Raw genomic sequence first — 17,462 nt, forward strand, 5'->3', positions numbered from 1 at the left:
ACCGTGGATGCAGACTGTGATAAGGCGTAGGAGATAGAAGAACCAAAGTATTCATGCCATTAGCTTAATTTTTATTCTTTGCTCGGGGGTGGGGGTGGGGTTGACAGCTGACAAAAACATGGGCCTATGAAGAAGACTCACACTTGTTAGCTCTAAAGAGAACTGAACTGCAATTTCATTCCTGATGATCACTAATATTTATGTGTGCATGAAAGACGGCCCTGCCCTAAGCTGTACTGAGTTTTTTCCAAGCTGGTAAGCTTGTAAACTTCATTCACGAATTACTCTGAATTCCTACGGGTGGAACAAGGGCCTCTCAAGGTCTGGGATGACAGAGGCCCCAGCAGTGGGAAACAAAATACACACAGAGGAGTCATTCTGAGTTCAAGGACTCCTCCCCATGGCTTATCAATTCTTCCCGACTATTTTTTGGGGGTAAATGAAACAATAGGTTATAAAATGAATTCACTCATTTTTGGAAAAAATAGTTCTGAAGCATTCTACATAATTAGGCTAGCATCCCCCTGAATAGCTAGGAAAGATTTTACCTTTATCTCTGAAAGTTGAAACATTTAGCTTGAATAAAACTTGACATTAAAAAAAGTGATTAGATTGGTTCATTAATTTTGGGGATCAGACATTTACGAGTACATTAGGTGTATACCTGCAAACACACAGACACGGCACATGGAGGTACAAACACACTGGATTATTTCCACATACTTCCCAAGAGAACATGCAATGCTTAATCGACTTGATATTATACAGATGCAATTTTGGAATATTTATTTTCAATTTTCTAAATGATCTTTTAAAATCCAAATGGAATTTCCTAATCAGTATTAATGAATACTGCCAGGACAACTTGCCCCTTACAAATTCAATGTATTTTTATTATATTTTTATTGCCCTTCAAGTTCTGCAAAATGCCTAACATTTTGTTGGGGGCTTAACAAATTTCAAATATAGATTTTCCCATATTCCAAGTAATGCATCTTTATATTTTTTTGTAAAGAACTGTATAAAGTTCACCACACCAACAGCAGAGAAAATTTAGAGAGTGGTATTTTCATTTTTTTCTTTATAATGCTGTTAATCTGTTTCTTTAAAAGCCAGCCCGCTTGTTTAACACTAGGTACCTGTTACAATATATTAGATTCATCTGAGAATGTTCGTAAAAGAAGAGGTCTGACTGAAGGTCTGGCGGATAATGAGTCAGATGCCCTTTTACAGCTCAGATTTCTCTGTAATAGTGAGGTAAAGATACTTAAAGCATTTGAAGACTGGTTAACCTACCTGGTGATAAAAACGTAGAAGAAAAAAATCATTTCCTATAGACTACTCTTTTGGCCAAAAGTACAAATGATTACACTACAGCAAATGCATAACATTTAAATGAATACACTGAAAGACCTAAGAAAGTCTCCAACTCGAACTGAATTGTTTTCATGGTAGAAGTATGCAGATATTAGTAGCATATGGCAAACTGGGGTTTTTGAAATGACACCAGTAGGTTGGTTATGTGGTAGATGAGTCAATATGGTTTGATTAGTAAACCTTACCATCCTTTTGGTGAACACCTCTGAGAGTTGTGCTGGTGCGTGAGTGTATCGAACAAAGAGAATTTGTGCAAAACATTCCTGTCTTGGTGAACAGACTAGCCGTGGCTTCTACCGCAGACCAGGAATCAATGGGACTAGAGATTCACAGTCCAAACATTTGAAAAGCACTTCCTCTCCAGTGTGACAATTTGAGAAGGTGAACAAATGATTAAAGGAAAATGACAAAATATTCTTTTACGTATCAATAGAAGATATAAAAATGAGTAATGAGAAGTAATTTTTCATAAAGAGTCAGAAAATGGTGTCAAGCAAATGAGAATGCAAGCAAGTTGGTACATTAAGAAAGGAAATCACCTTATTCACTCCAAGAGAAACTGTGATTGCTGGAAGTTTGAGAAAGCATGAAGATAGTAGATGTTCCTGAGGAAGGGAGGCGTTTCGTTACCTTGATCACAATTGCACAAAGGGTGGAAAATTGCAGTAGAAGAAAGAGAAATGCGGAAACCAAAAAAAAAAAAAAAAAAAGTAAATATTCTCTGAAATGTAAGACATTTAAAAAGAAACCTTGAGAATTTGAAGTCGAAATGACATTAGTTTTGAAGGCATTACTCTCTGAAGTAACAGTCAAGTTAGAGTTAGGAATAGTCTCTATTATATGTGCAAACTACTATTTCTCTGTTTAACAGTTTAAAATTATTTTGTAAATGGGAAGATTGACTATTTAGAATAAAATAATTTTAAAATATGCTTCTCATTAAGGCTTATTTCTAATCATTAATTCACTAACCTACATTGTTCAGAATCCATTGGTCAGAGGGCTATGTTCAGGGTCCATCGGCAATCTAATTTTGAAGGAACTCTATGTCCTATCCAACTGAGCAGATACAATATGAAGGGACTGACTGCTCTTGGGCCCTTACAGGTTAAAAGCCTAACAAAACTAACATAACGGGAAGACATCTGGTGAAACCACACTTCAGTTCCATTTACCGCTGGACCCATGTTTAACTTCCTTTATTCTAACATAATTTCTTTGGTTTCCCCCTTTTCTTACAGAGACCTCTTTAAAAGGGTAGGCTAAAGAGCTATGAATTTCTCCTTTAAAATGCCTAGAAAAAGTAAAAATTGATAACTTAGAGTTTAATCAGAAAACCCAACAGGTTATTGTTTTTCTTTCTTATTCCATGCCTGAAGTTATAAGCTAAGTCACAGACTTGGTTTTGGCATTGCCCAAGCAAAACAGAAGATGAGCGGTCAACTACAGGGACGAGTTTAACAATTCTGCTAATTAAGATTACCCATATTATCCACTTAGTGACTAACAAAAATAGGTGTTAAAAAAAGAAACCAGCTAAAGTATCGTATGTATCTAGCAGAGTCTAATTAACAATAAAACTTTTAAAGGCAAATACTTTGACTTATTCATATATGTTTTAACATAACTGTATTTTTTTCCTGTTCATATTTTACCTTAAATAAAGTTGGTGACATGTTGGCAACATGCAAATTACCAATATATAGTTTCTGAGAAAAAAAATTTAAATTGTTCTGCCTTCTATTTTGTGGGCGAAGATCTCGCAACAAGATTAACACGATACCAAGTCCCCCACCCCCATGTTTAATATACAAGCCTAATTATTTAAGACTGCAACTATAAGCACATTTTGGTGCACTCAAAACCTTACATCCAACCGTCAGAGATAAAAGTACTTCTATGAAGCAGAAATTTTAGAGGTTAATAGATTAGGTTACTTTATAAAGGAAAAAGAAAGGGAATATGAAAGTACAGAAGGCAGTGGAGAGCATGGAAAGAGTATCTGAAGCAATCAAAAACTCATATAGCCAGCAAGTGGTGGGGGGGGAGAAGGGGAGAGAAAGAAGCGAGATAATGAGCTAAAAGAGGATGAAATTTCCACATTCCTTTGCAGTCATCTAGAGAGCTTTGACACCAGCTCAGGCTCAATGAGCAGTATGTCAAAGAGGCCAATGCATAAAGGTCCATCTCAACAGCCACAAGTTAGGATCCAACTTTTTGTCTAATCCAGTTAACAGGGCCATTATCCTTAGAACCCATGGTTGTATGGGACACTGTCAGAATTGCAATAGCAATCATCCTTGGCACCATTGTTATTAAAAGGTAAGTTATATTATCCAAAATTTTCAAAGTGCTTTCTCTGGGAATTTTGCTCAGACAGCTGACATTCTTCCTTTTCCTGTCCTCTACTCTGAAAGAGCTCCCTCCAGAATGGAGTATTTCTTCTTGTTTGTGCAGACATCCCATGCTAGGCATGGCCATGTGGCTAGGTCTATTCCCATTAGATTATAGTATTCCAGGGTCTAGTAGGCAAAGTCAAGCCTCCCTTCTGATAGTGGTAGTTTACATGGGAAAACTTCCATAAAGTTTGGAGGAGAAGTCCTCCATTGGAAATGGGAAGTGGTATTTACTACTTGGCCAGAAAGTTTAGGTGTTACTTCACTGATTATGAGAGAGCCCCCAACAATTGTGCTAGGAGGAGACTACAACTTTTTGAAATACCAGATATCCTAAACTTTAAATTTCCTTTCAAGTGTTATCTTGCTGTTCCACTGTTCGGTGCTCAGTGGCGGTTTCACCATAGCCTGTCAGGAGCACGGTGATGTAGCTTTGTCAATTTATAAGCTAAAGAAAAGCCTTATGATCCTTAATGACTGGATTTAACTCAAAAATTAACCACACTTGCTGAAAAGATAGCTGAGGAATAGGTAGCTTAAGCTATCCTCTGAGTTAAATGACCGAGGGAAACTATTTTTGAAGAAAGCAGAATTCTTTACAATGCTGACATCATGACAGAACTCAGCTGGGGTGGAGGCTGCCATCCCAGCCTTTATACTGGAGGCCATATCATCGACTCTCCTATCCTGCTTTATACCTGCTTACAGAAGAGCTCCGCATAAATCCCCTTTGTAACTTGAGAGCTCCCTGTGAGCTGGGGCCACATCTGACTCCTCCCTGAGTTACTGAAACCTAGCATAGTAGCTACCTTATAGTGGCCCCTCAGGCAACGTGTGCTGAATTGAACGGAATCTGACAGAAGGCTGCTTCTGTAATTGTTAAACGTAAAAGGCTTAGCACCCTTTTCCAAACGCCAGAGACATTTTCACTACCCACTGCTGAGTTCCCTTCTGAAAGCAACTGCCAAGACCCATAGGAGGACAGCACGGGCAGCCTAGTTGCCACAGGTCTTTCTGGCTATGTGCACAAAGGATCCAAGATGCTAACCGGTTGGAGTCAGGGGGATCTTCTACCTCTAGGTAGGGACACACACTTTACCCCAGTGGGGAGCCTGTCAGGTATGAGGCTAACCCAGTGTAAAAGAATTTTTTGCCTCTCTTTAAAAGTGAGGCCAATGCCTTAGCAAGGGATATTAAACCAAGTAGGAAGTCACCCGGGATGTCAAACTGCTGGTGATGGATACTCTTTCTCCTTCATCTTCAAAGTGGCTTCTGCTTCTTTGATATGGCCAAACAGGGCCTTATATAAACAGATGTGACATCAGAATAGCCTTGGCTGCCAGGTTTCCATTGGCCTTTATGCATTCATATGCACTACTTTGCTCTTGCATTTTCTCACAAGGGAAAAAAAAAGGGGGGGGGCTAGAGCTGCTGAGTGCCCACAACTTTTTGTCTCATCTGCAACTCTGAAAAATCCTACAGTCTGAAAAACCATGTAGCCTTTCAGACATTGGATGTAAAGAGAGATGTTCATCAGTAGGTGGTTCAACACATGTTCTGGTTCAATGAGGGTAGGAATAAATGAATGAATGATCGAATGAATGAAGGTGATTATGGGAATTTTCCTGATTGTTCTAGCACACCAGCATGCCAAGCTATAGCACAGACACTAGAATTCCTCCTATCACGGACATAACCCATAGCAAACAAATTTCATGCTGAACCTCATGCTTTCAACAGAAGTTTGGAATCTCCTGTTTGCATGGAAAGAAAATGTTTTACGTCTTTATCCGTGACTGCTTTGTAGCATCCCTCCATTTAATTTATGTAAAAGTCACTGCCAGCCAGTGTCTAATTTTGTTTTTAAAAGAAAGGGCCTCGGGAAGAGGATAAAGATGGTATGTTTGAAGGTTTTGATTTCGGAGATTTTTGTATCATCTTTAGAGCATGAAGCCGGGAGTGAGCCATTACTTAGCATGAGCTCCATTAACCCAAATAAGAAAAACATTTAGGAGCATCCCAAAAGTGTACTCCCAAATAAGGGGGATAGAAGAGCACCTCAGAGATCCTTCCCAAACTGTCTAGGGTGACAAGGCACCAAACCACTTTTTCTAGGGACAATTTTTATTTGGCTTGATATAAATGGCCACTTGAGCCATTCTGGGAAAAACCTGTTGTATCATACCTGTTTTAACCCTGTTCAACTGGTATTAAGGTCTACGCAGACAAGTAAATGCCACTTTCCCATCCTAAGACTAAACAGCAGGCTGGAGGGAGTTAGTCAGGGGTCTACTGGAACTAGCTAGGCTCATATTAGTGGGTGCAGTACAGAAACAGCGAGGTAAGGCCAGGTCTGACCACCTAACTGTACAGGAATCGGCTTGGTATACCCAAATCAATGTGGCTTATGCCAAGGGTAATCTATTGACTTTCACTGGGGCTGATACTGACTTATTGATCATGAAGGTCCTCTTTAACACAGCCAGTCACTAAAGATGTCCTCATTATAATCATTTTAGTTCCCCACATCTACATGATGCCAACCACTGGATTCTCTCAAATCAATAGGCCCAAACCAACATCAGAGAAACCAGTTCTGTGGCTAAACTGGTTGGCAAGTTTGATCGAGTGGGTCCAGGAGATATACCTTAGACTATTTCCTGAAAATATTGCCTTGGAGGGGCCATATGATGGAGTTGGTGTCAAGAGGATAAAAACAGGGTTCTGTTTGGCAAAATGAGTTAAGTGTTGGCAGGAATATGACATATTTAATTAACCTGTTGGTCAAAATTTGCCAGAAGTCTTCTTTTCCAAGCTAATCTACCCCTTTCACTTTAAAGGCTTTTTAGAAATGTTTAAAAGATATCAGACAATTAGGCTAGCAGACGGTAGTAATGTCTCAGTCCCACAAGGAATCAACAATTTAAACAGCAAAAATAAAAACACACTCATAAAACAAAATTTTCGCAAGTGTGTTCAGGAGGGTAAGGATGCAGAAATCACATCCAGGGATTTCTCTTTGGTTCAAATATACTTCTGGACAGACAGGGCTAGAAGCGACAGAGATTAAGCAGCACTATAATTAAAGGAAGGGGAAAGGTTTGAAAGAAGCAAATTGGGATTATTAACTGAAAAAAAAATCTGCAAACAACCCACAGGGAAATTTCTAAGGTTAAAGCTGGAATGTTGGTGTGGAAATTCCTGGTGTGAAAATTCTAGGCTAAAAAAAAACCCCAAACACCCCATTTTTTCCATTTAAAATTCCATATGGAGCATATGAGATACTCCATATGGATTGCTAAAGGTCACATAGAACACTATTAAGGAATCTACTTACCACCTGCATTGGATAACGAAGTTTTTACTATACTTTTTATGCAGAAGAGGAAATTAAGTGATGAACCTGTAAGGAGGGGTTTAACATGCTGTAACTAATGCAAATCTCTAAGCAAGGTTTTTAGTTCATGGCAGATACTGACGCCCCTTCCAAAAATAAACTTATAATATAAACTTAGTTCTTACCCTGGCACTTCTTCTTCTTACATTCTTTAATACTATCAGGAGAATCTCAGGGAAAAGGCTGATAAATATTAGAAGAACTATGGCCAACCATGTAGATACAGAAGACAGCATTTGAGCAAATACGAAATACATTCTCTGTTGTTTGAGAAAAGGCCTAGAGTGGAAAGAAAACACAGAATGGAAAAGAAATCAGTTCCTGTCATATGAAGCAGATGTGTAATTGAAACTATCTTTTGTATTTAAAGGGACTCTTCTAATTATACACATTAATAGAAATAATTTTCTTTAAGAATATCCCAAAAGTACTGAACAGATTTCATTTACTTAATGTTTAGGGAAAAAAGGAACGATAATTAAAGGGGAAGAATGACAGGAAAATGCATCTGACTTGAAAACAACCAAGCAATCAATTTTAAAACTGCCAAGTGGAGAATATTTATTTGCGTTAGAAAATACTGGAGCTTCAAAGATATTCAAGAGCAACGGTTAATTTTTATGCTAACAAGCATTTTATTTCCTCAGCTGTTTTGTTAATATGAGAATGGACTGTGCTCTACATTCAGAAATTTAAGACATTTTTATAGGCTCCCCCCCCAAAACTCTACGTAAAGATAGAAAGGACTGTTCAACTTCTCTCTCTACCATTCTTATCCACAAATATATACTGAGTATCCAGTGTGTGCCAAGTAGGTTGGCAGAAGAATACTGCTAAGAGGACATTAAGTCTTGGAGTCCAGAAATCTAGGACCCCTCGTTCTGATGTTGGATTTCATTCTAAGTCATCCACTGAACTGTTTGGTGGCCATAGAAAAGCACAGCCAGTTCCCCGAGCTGAGCCAGAGAGAGCCTCACTAGGCTAAATGTTGCTGGAAGCAGAGGGGGAGGAAGTGCAAGGTGGCTGATCAGGGTTGGGATGCACAACAGACTCTCCTTGGATTAGGAGCTCTAGGCAGATAATTCGTTGTCTCATTTATTATATTACGCACTGGGCTCACTGAAGATAAACTGGTTTCTCGTTAAAAAAAAAAATTGATGTTTGTGCACTCTTATGTAACGTTAATAAAATCAAGCTTTTGGCTCTAGGTGTATGGGGACAGCGAGATGGAGAATTTAATGAAGTCTGGGCTAAAAAGGTTTTCCAGGGTCCCTACCATCCAAAAAGGAATTCTGCAGAACTCTACCCTCACTCTAATTCTGAAGGGCACCCTGACTTATTTTCTAGGCAGTTAACTGACCATAAGGGTCCAGTAGACAACGAACAACTAGTCATAGGATATTCCACACAGTACCCACAATACTCTGTGATTAACAGCTCTAGATTTTTCTTTTCTTTTTTTTTCCGTTTCCCCTGCCCTGCAGCTCTAAATTTTTCTTTATCTTGACACCTATGGTGCTTTAGAGGGGAAGAGTAAAAAACAAAAGATACTATTCTTGGATTGGGTTTGGAGCTTAGAAATCATCATTCTCAGGGCCAAACCCCAGAGGGGTGTGTCACAAATGCCTCACGGTTGAATGTGTCCAGAGATAATAGCTGAAACCAGCATCCAGCTGAAATCTCACACAGTTTCTGGTCATATTTTGCTAGTTGCTTTATAATTTTATATTCATGTAGTAGCTCAACTCAGCTCTACTTAAGGATAGCACTACAGGCAACAAAATAAAAATAGATATATTTCATTTTTAGCAAGCAGCGCTAATGACTAGAAACAGGTGTGACAAGGTCTTAATCATTTAAAGGATTTATTTTAATTAATAAGGAATAGTCTGTGGTAAGAGAAATTAGTTTGCTAGAAACATTTTATTCTTGCAGAAATTTTGCATTAGTTCATCGGATGTTGATTACACAGATTTATAGACAGAACTATGGTGCTCTGGGCAGAGTTACGGTTGTATATTACATGTGGTTAATCAACTTTGATTAATTTGTATATTATTAAAGAAAAGAGAGACTTTTGTCAGCTTCACCACTTCAGTAATTACCTCTATAGGTGCCCAATATATGCGTGATTACACTTTTTAGAACTGCTTAAGTGATTAGGTATTTCATATTTTTATTTCTTAAGGCTTTTATTTTAAAAGCTTTTCAAAACAGTAAGAATTTTTTCTAATTAAAGCTCAAGGGACAATAAACATGGCCTCACATCTCCGTGATACCATGGAATGTTTTGTCCAGTGAGAAAATGTACTCCTAGAATCGCAGCCTATGGCTTCCCCTAGCTATGCTCTCTGCTGCTGGCATCCTTGTCAAGAGAAGCCACTGATAAATGAAAACACCTATGATATTTAAAAACAAAATATAGGACTCTGGGCATAAGAAAAGGAGATGACAATCTAACTTATTATTTTCATTCCTTTTAACTCTCCCAATCACAGCTTATGTGTCCCTCTCACTAGATCCTAATCTCCTGGAGGGAGGCGTACAGTCTATTCATCTTGGTTTCCCAGAGTGCCTCACACTCAACAGATTCAGAATAAACATCTATTGAACCAAGATGAACTCAATGAACTTTAAGGCCACATTGTAGAGTCCGCCTTTACCCCACCCAAAACAATGAGATGTGATTTTAAGATACAACCCTCTGAATATTAAGTGGTATATATTCTTTACCTTGAGCACAAGTATAGTGGCAAGATTGACAGTAATATACCATAAAGACAGAACAGAATCCAAATGGATAATAGGGTATCTACTGGCTACTGTATCCTGTAGAAACTTCAGAGGATGACTATTTCCAGTGGAAATCACATCGAAGGGCATGCTAGAACTTGCAGTTTCACTTCACAGACAGATGTTTACATACCTTCAAGTGGAAAGATTTGGACAGGGGCTACATACTTTTGAATAACTTGTGTAAGTTGATATACTTGCATTTGAAATCTTACCTGAAATTAACTTCCAGCCCTTTAATACAGAAGACCTGCCATCTTATACAATCAACACTTTAAAAAAGTATAATTAATTTTTGCAGAGACAATGTACATATACATATATCTACTTTGTTATTTTTACATATTATTCACACATATACAGCTGCTTACCAAATAATTCCTCCCCAGAAGAATGAGAAAAATACATAAAAGGCTAAAGAACCCCAAATCACAAAGTGATTTATCCATGTCCAGAAACGAGTATCCAAGGCGAGCTGAAAAGATACAACACAGGAGATTTCATGATGGGTACATACTACACCAGGCAGTTAAGTACACTATGCTATCTGAGAACTTGCATACATTATGATACCTATGGGAGGATCTCGCTTGGGCCAGGCAACTAGAAGAGAGGGAAACTAAAAGAAGAACAGAATCCAGACTTTTCAAAGAGCTAGGGTAAGAACGAGCTAAGTTCTGTTCCAAGGTCTCCAGACCCAAGAGGACAGGCTTGGAGGTGTGATCAAGCAAGTAGCAGGTAGGTATGGGGCTGCAGATTCCTCACTACTGAAGGAAGGGCAGGCATTGAGGTAACTGTAATATCCTCAGACTGGAGCCCCAGGTCCTCAGGTGGTGGTGGCTGGGAAGCTGATGATAAAAGCAGAAGGCCTAGCTGGTGGAGGCAGGTATACTGAAAAGCAGTAGGAGGGGGAAAGGTTAGTTAGGAAGAATAGACAAACTACACAAAGGAGTCTTGATAGCTCAAACACAACAGACGGGGGTTATTAAATGCAAAGGCAACTAGCTCTATACACCTGGCACCATGTAGCAATGAATCATGGGCCTGACTATGTAGTGTGCCTTTCAATTACAAAACCGCTATCTAATCCATTAAATTAATAACATTTTCAGTTGCCTTAGATTTTAATCCCTCCCTGTTTCTGCCAGGGCTGATTGTTTCTTTAGATTGTGGCACCTGGGATTTTCAAATGCAATCTAAAAATAAAGAAGTATGTGGTCTGTTCTGCTTGTTTAAAATTTCTGGGCCACATGGACTGACATCCAGGGCATTTGATTCTTGAAGAGGAGGTGGTGTCTCCGTTTTTTCTTTTTCTTACTTGCTGTGACACCCTGGTCCTCGACTCCCTGTTCTAAGTTTCTTGTTCATAAGCAGGATGTTGAGAACATCATTAATGTAGACCAGGCTTGAATTCCCACCTCTGGGCTGCTAGGGAGAAGATCACGATAATATCCATCCGAAGATGAGAGAATGAATGTCTTTTGAGGGACACATGAAAGATGCTACAGTAAGGCCAACTTTAACTACGAAGGCCACTTGGGAGCCCTGCGGCCATATGCAAGACCAGGGGAAACAAAGGTGGAGAAGCTTCCGTGTCAAATCATGATCCTGTGAAAGGTAATAATAAATAGCAACAACTAGCATCTATTGTTCTGATCACATTCTATGTGCCAGACACCACTCTAAATGCTTTATGTGTATTCACTAATTGACTTCCCACCAAAAATCCTAAGAGAGGAAGGTACTACTTTTATCTCCATTTTGTAGAAAAAGAAGAAATGAGGGTACTGAGAAACGAAGTCACTTGCCCCAAAATAGCAGCTAGTAAGTGGCTAAATGGAGATGAATTGTTTAACATCTTCTTTTGCAGTCCTACAATATTACTGAAATAGTAGATGAAAAATGCAAACATATGTTAGTTCTATTTGGTATGAGAAATGAATCAGGAATAAAAACTTAGAGGGGAAATGACTAGAGGTTCTTTGTCAATCATACTTCTGGGATTCTAGTTTTGACCACTGGGCATACTGGAATGCATTTATTCATTCTTGGATCCCAGGTGAGGTGCTTATTACTGGAATGATCATCAAAAGAATTTGATTATGCTTTCAAGTATAAGAGAGTCCCAACTCATAAGTCTCAAGGGTAGAATTCAGCAAGGCTTCAGAGTATATTACATGGCTGCATGTTAATGCCAATGATTCTTGTATGTTACCTGCTGTATATTGTTATGCATTTCATCACTAATATGGATAAATTTCAGTGATAAATACATTATATGAAATTTCATCACTACTGAGCTCTTTTGCACACATATCTTGCTCATGGATACCTATTCAACGGTCTTAAGTACTCCCATTCCTTTGAGGCCTGGTGTTTGTAAACATAATCTTAAAAACTATTCAAGTATTTAACACAGAAACACACACACACGCATGCACAGCCTATTTATATACTACTTATACTGTCCTGAAAGAAGAAACAGATTTTCAACTATGGTATATGAATTTTTTTTTTAAATGAAACAAATTAAAGAAGATACACAATATTCTGGAAAAAAAATGGATCACAAATAGCATACAAATGTCTAAATATCTAATATCATACATATTTTAGTAAGTATTCAGACTTGAATAACAACCTGCAATACAAGTAAAGAGAAGACAAAAAAGAGAGAATAGTGTGAGACCGGAAAGAATTACAAAAGTGGTGTTAAATATATTTGAATAAATAAAAATCTAACCTTCAGAGTTACAGTGAATACTAAGACTGTAAAAACAATGGTTCCAAAAGTCCAGTTTCCATATACCTGCAAAACATTTAACAATTACACGCACCATGAATACACAAGCCTGCTTATGAAAATAAAAAGGCAAATTTAATCTTGGGTGTAACTGCTAAAAATATGGCTATAAAATGTTTAGGGAAGTATCTGATCAAAAGATCAGGCCAAAATGTTGGATTTTACTGTGACCCTAAATTTTCTTGGACAGCTACAACACACTTGCAGTTGGTAGGGTTTACTTCCATTACTCCATGTAGTACCGAACAGGGAACACACTGGTATAATAAAGGCAGGAAAAAAACCCCTATTCCACTAACAGTAATGTTCCTCAAAACAAGTCATTTGAATGATTCACGGCTCTACAGAGTTTGATATGGGCTTTCTCTGTAATAAAGAACTAAAGCTCTCAAATGAGAACTAATTTGTAGACAAATGGACTCTTATTTTAAAAATAGAGTCTAATTTTTTGGCGGTAAATATTAAAGCTGTCAGCATGTGCACATTAAAGAAAAGCAGGGAGCATGTACAAGTCAATAACTATGGCAATGAATGGCACATATGCTTACCAAATGCTGTCAAGATCTGAATGCATAACATTAAAACAGAAAATGAAATGTAAAACGTTTTAAAAAATAATAAAAAAAACTAAGATTAACAGAAGCAAAAAAAAAAGGATTTGATCAAATCATACATGGTGCTCTGTTTAATCACTGATAGCAGTTCTTACACTTACTGTAATTTTAGCAAACATTTAGAAGGATGGTGACATCTATGGTCAAGTCTAATTTGGTTTTCACAAACCCAAAATGGGTAATGGATAAGACATAGGCTGGGCTGGAGCTCCCTAGGCGCCACCCAAAGAGTTTGCTGAGCAAATGAACCAGGTCAACGGGAGCGCAGGAGAGTACCCACCTGCTTTGCAGCAAGCTCTTTTTAAGAAATCATCAGCTCTTTATCATTTATGCGCCAAATAAAATCAAATGTGAAAGTCACAGAATCAGCCATAATGCTAAAGGGACCTGAGAGATCACAGAATCTAATCCCTTCTTAACTGATGTCCAAAGCTGACTTGGAAGGCTGAAATGACTGGCCTGCAGAGATTTAGCAGGGTACTTTCCTTGACCAGTGCTACGTGCATCTCCTTAAGTACTACATCTATTTCCTCCACAGTTACTCAGTGATTAATACTTTTTTTAAAGTAACCTTTATGCCCAATGCCCAAAGTGGGGCTCAAACTCACGACCCCGAGATCAAGAGTCCCATGCTCTATTGACTGAGTCAACCAGGCGCCCCCAGGGATTAATATTTCTAAGGGATTCATATTAAACGGACTTGTGTTAGTCTAAATTAGAAAGGTTTTGGACTGTAGTACCTAATTTCAGAGTATCTTTCATATTCATTGGGCCTATTACTTCTGTAACAGATGTTGACTGTGTAGGTTCTGGACAGTTACTGTACTCAGTAAATTATTTTTGAACCTTTGCTTTGCTTCACGTTATAAGGATACAGAATGAGTAACCATTAAACAAGAACCCCAGAAATAGCAAAGAACGAACATAGTGAAAGCAGAGGTGAAGCGGTGGGCTCAAGTCTCATCGTGTGGCTGTGGTAAGACCTTGGCCTATCAGCCGTGCTCTCCCAGAACACAGCCAGGGGAAAATCATCCCACTGCAGGTGCTGACTTATGTAGTCGCTGGCTAGGAAGGCACTGGTAGGATGAGTGTAGTCTTTCTGGAAAACACGATGCTCCCATGTGGAAGGGAAAGAGGAAGAGAAGGGAATCCGTCCCTTTAACTATCGGGCTAACGCTGCAAAGACAGGGTAGCTATGCCCTTCAACTCCAAGCACGAAAGGCCACTATCAATAGGAAGTGAGTGGGGCCAGACTTTTAAAACAGGAAAAGTCTGGGGGCGCCTGACTGGCTCAGTCAGTAGACCATGCAACTCTTGATCTTGGGGTCCTGAGTTCAAGCCCCATGTTGGAGGGTAGAGTTTACTTAAAAAAAAAAAAAAAAGAGGAAAAGTATAGGAGGTCTAAATTCTGAGGTCCTAAGAACTCTGTACATCTATTAAAAATTACAGCCAAGTTAAGCTTCCAGAAGGTTTGCACAGAAGCTCTCTAGTTAGCCACGCACACGGGAAGTGGTTTCTTACTTCAATACTTCTGTTCTAAAAAAGTTCTAAGAACTAAATATTGTACCTCAAGAAAAAGTTTACAAAATGATTACAGCTAGATTATGTGTATGATAAATCCAGTACCTATAGAAAAAGAATAAGCCATGCTTACTATACCGAGATGTAATGAAGCATTTTTTTACCTTTGCATTTTCTTCTAGGGATGAAGTCTGAAAAAGAAAGTAAGTACCAAAGAAGAACATTGTCCCTTCAAATGCAGCTAGAAACGTCCAATATAAGAAGGGTCCCAACTGTAGCATGGCATTGCCAGAAATTTTCCTATTGAGAAATGGACAAAGAAACCACAGGTTAATGAATCTCTGTGAATCTCTGTAGGCGGTCTATTTAAAGATCCGGTGAAATGCCAAAAGTGCACACAGGTGTGACCCTGTTATAATGAAGAGAGGCATCCCCGAGGGACTGGAGGGCCATACTGATCTGCAGGTTCATCTCCGTGCAATTGCCTCTAGACTGAGGCACTGAGTAAATAGTCAAAAGCACTAAGTTTAAAATCCTGGCCACAGACAACAGTAACAACATCAAAAATAATTAGCTCCCATTTATTGAGTACTTCTTTTATGTCAGTAAACTGGGTTAAGAGTTTTATATATATTGTCCATTTTTATCCACGAAAAAACCACACGAGATAGGTATTTGTCAGTCCCATTTACAAATAATGAGACTCCGAAAGATGTATCAGAATGGTTCCCAAACTATGGTGCACACTGGAATCACTTGGGGGATCTTTAAAAACACTGATGCCTGACTCCCACCCTCATTCTGATTTAACTGGCATGAGGCGTAACCTGGGCATAAGGATATTTCTGAAGCTCCCCAGGTGACTCTAATGTGCGGTAAATTTAGAAACACTAGTGCAGGAGTGCGCCTGAGTTCATTCAGTTAGTAAGGGGACGCATTGATATACCGCCATAGATTGACCTGACTTCAAGTCATATGCATATGCTCTCAACCAAGCTACCATGGCTTTTCCAACTACAATTGCTAAGATATTTCTTTTAATCAAGATTTCTTCTTGGGAATGTAACCTTTTTTAGGTCTCAGGGTACCCTTTATATTTTTTCAATTGAGTCAAATGTTTCAAGCTGTAGAGTCATGTTTTCATAAATACTAGGTGGATCGAAACTTTAAAATCTGTTAAAATAACACAATCTTCTAGGCACAAGTCAGAGTGTTAAATATGGCTACTAATTCTAATGGAGCAGAGGTGCAGAAAGAAGATGGGCTTGTGCAAGGAATTCTTTTGGCTTCTATTTCAAATTGCTCTTTTTATTTAAGAGAGAGAGAGTGGGGCAGAGAGAGGGAGAGACAGAATCTTAAGCAGGTTCCATGCTCAGTTGAGGAGCCCGACGTGGGGCTTGATCTCATGACCCTGAGATCATGACCTGAGCCAAAATCAAGAGTCGATTGCTTAACCGACTGAACCACCCAGGCCCCCCTCAAGTTGCCCTTAACATTTATCAGAAGGTAGCTCATCACTCACACTGTTGCCAATACCATATAGAACATCTCTTGGCTTTATCGAATAAACACCTTTATAATGTAAATGCAAGTGATCCTTGTTCACTTAGTATTGAGTACTGCGGGGTTTTCTGAAAACATGGCAATTATGTAACTTTTACCTAATAGGATTTCCAGGTGCATGAAGGAATTTGAAATTCGGGGGATGCATGATGGCAATGTGTCAGTGTTTGCCCTAGAAAAACTGCAGAAGGAAAGAGGTGGCTGCTTCTCAGAAACAAGCTCCCCCCACACATAAGTCACATTGTCAAGGCAACTGGGAGCCACAAGGAAAGCACCTTCCTAAAGATTCTTTTTTTTTTTTAAGATTTTATTCATTTATTTGACAGAGCGAGAGAAGGAACACAAGCAGGGGGAGTGGGAGAGAGAGAAGCAGGCTTCCCGCCGAGCAGGGAGCCCGATGCGGGGCTCGATCCCAGGACCCTGGGATCATGACCCGAGCTGAAGGCAGATGCCCAACGACTGAGCCCCCCAGGCGCCCCCTTCCTAAAGATCAATGAGTGCCCAGCAACCACCAGTCCATGAGGCTTTTGCGAGTCACTGAATTTGGGCTGAGGCAAGAGTGAATCCTGTGTTTCTAGACTGTCTCTGGGAGCTACCTTACACACCGTGGGAAGTAGGGCAGGGCATCATGGTATGTTGGGTGACAGTCGAAGCTTTCTAGCTGCCCTCAAACGGATGACAAAGCTGTTGGAAACCCAGAGTATGACAGCTGCCATGACTGAGAACATGAGAGAAAATGAAGATTTGGGGGGCAGTCGCCCTGCCGCACAGGCCTGAGCACCTCCGTCTGATGGGAAGCGGCAGGTGTACCGGAACCTTTCTTTCACCTTTTAAAGCTGTAGAAGAAACAAACTATGCCTCTTCCCTCTCTAGAACAACAGTTTACTATTTAAATTTCTCTTAAAAGCATGAAAACATCCGAATAGATCGTTTCGTGTCACAAAATATTTGACAAGTGCCTGAGTCACTACATCCCTGCAGGTGAAATTTGTAGTATG

At 39.2% G+C, this 17,462-nt stretch overlaps 1 protein-coding gene across 5 annotated transcripts in view; it reads right to left on the reverse strand.

Moving 5' to 3' along the window:
- Positions 1 to 17,462, reverse strand: part of ATP11C (ATPase phospholipid transporting 11C) — a 174,255-nt gene that overhangs the window by 4,226 nt on the left and 152,567 nt on the right. For 2 of the 5 annotated variants that reach the window (XM_035009413.1, XM_035009404.1), the window contains exons 25-29: positions 15,066 to 15,201; positions 12,707 to 12,772; positions 10,335 to 10,438; positions 7,296 to 7,449; positions 1,140 to 1,244 (exon numbers count right to left, since the gene is read on the reverse strand). In XM_035009413.1, coding sequence (XP_034865304.1) covers positions 1,143 to 1,244; positions 7,296 to 7,449; positions 10,335 to 10,438; positions 12,707 to 12,772; positions 15,066 to 15,201 — 562 coding nt within the window. In that variant the 3' untranslated portion in view covers positions 1,140 to 1,142. Of the gene's footprint in view, positions 1 to 1,139; positions 1,245 to 1,916; positions 2,008 to 7,110; positions 7,177 to 7,295; positions 7,450 to 10,334; positions 10,439 to 12,706; positions 12,773 to 15,065; positions 15,202 to 17,462 lie in introns of all 5 variants that reach the window. The other 3 variants (XM_035009418.1, XM_035009423.1, XM_035009419.1) reach the window with 3 other exon arrangements.

This window comes from Mirounga leonina, unplaced genomic scaffold (genome assembly GCF_011800145.1).
Source record: "Mirounga leonina isolate KUSES-001 unplaced genomic scaffold, KU_Mleo_1.0 Mir_101664, whole genome shotgun sequence".
NCBI classification, from domain to species: domain Eukaryota; kingdom Metazoa; phylum Chordata; class Mammalia; order Carnivora; family Phocidae; genus Mirounga; species Mirounga leonina.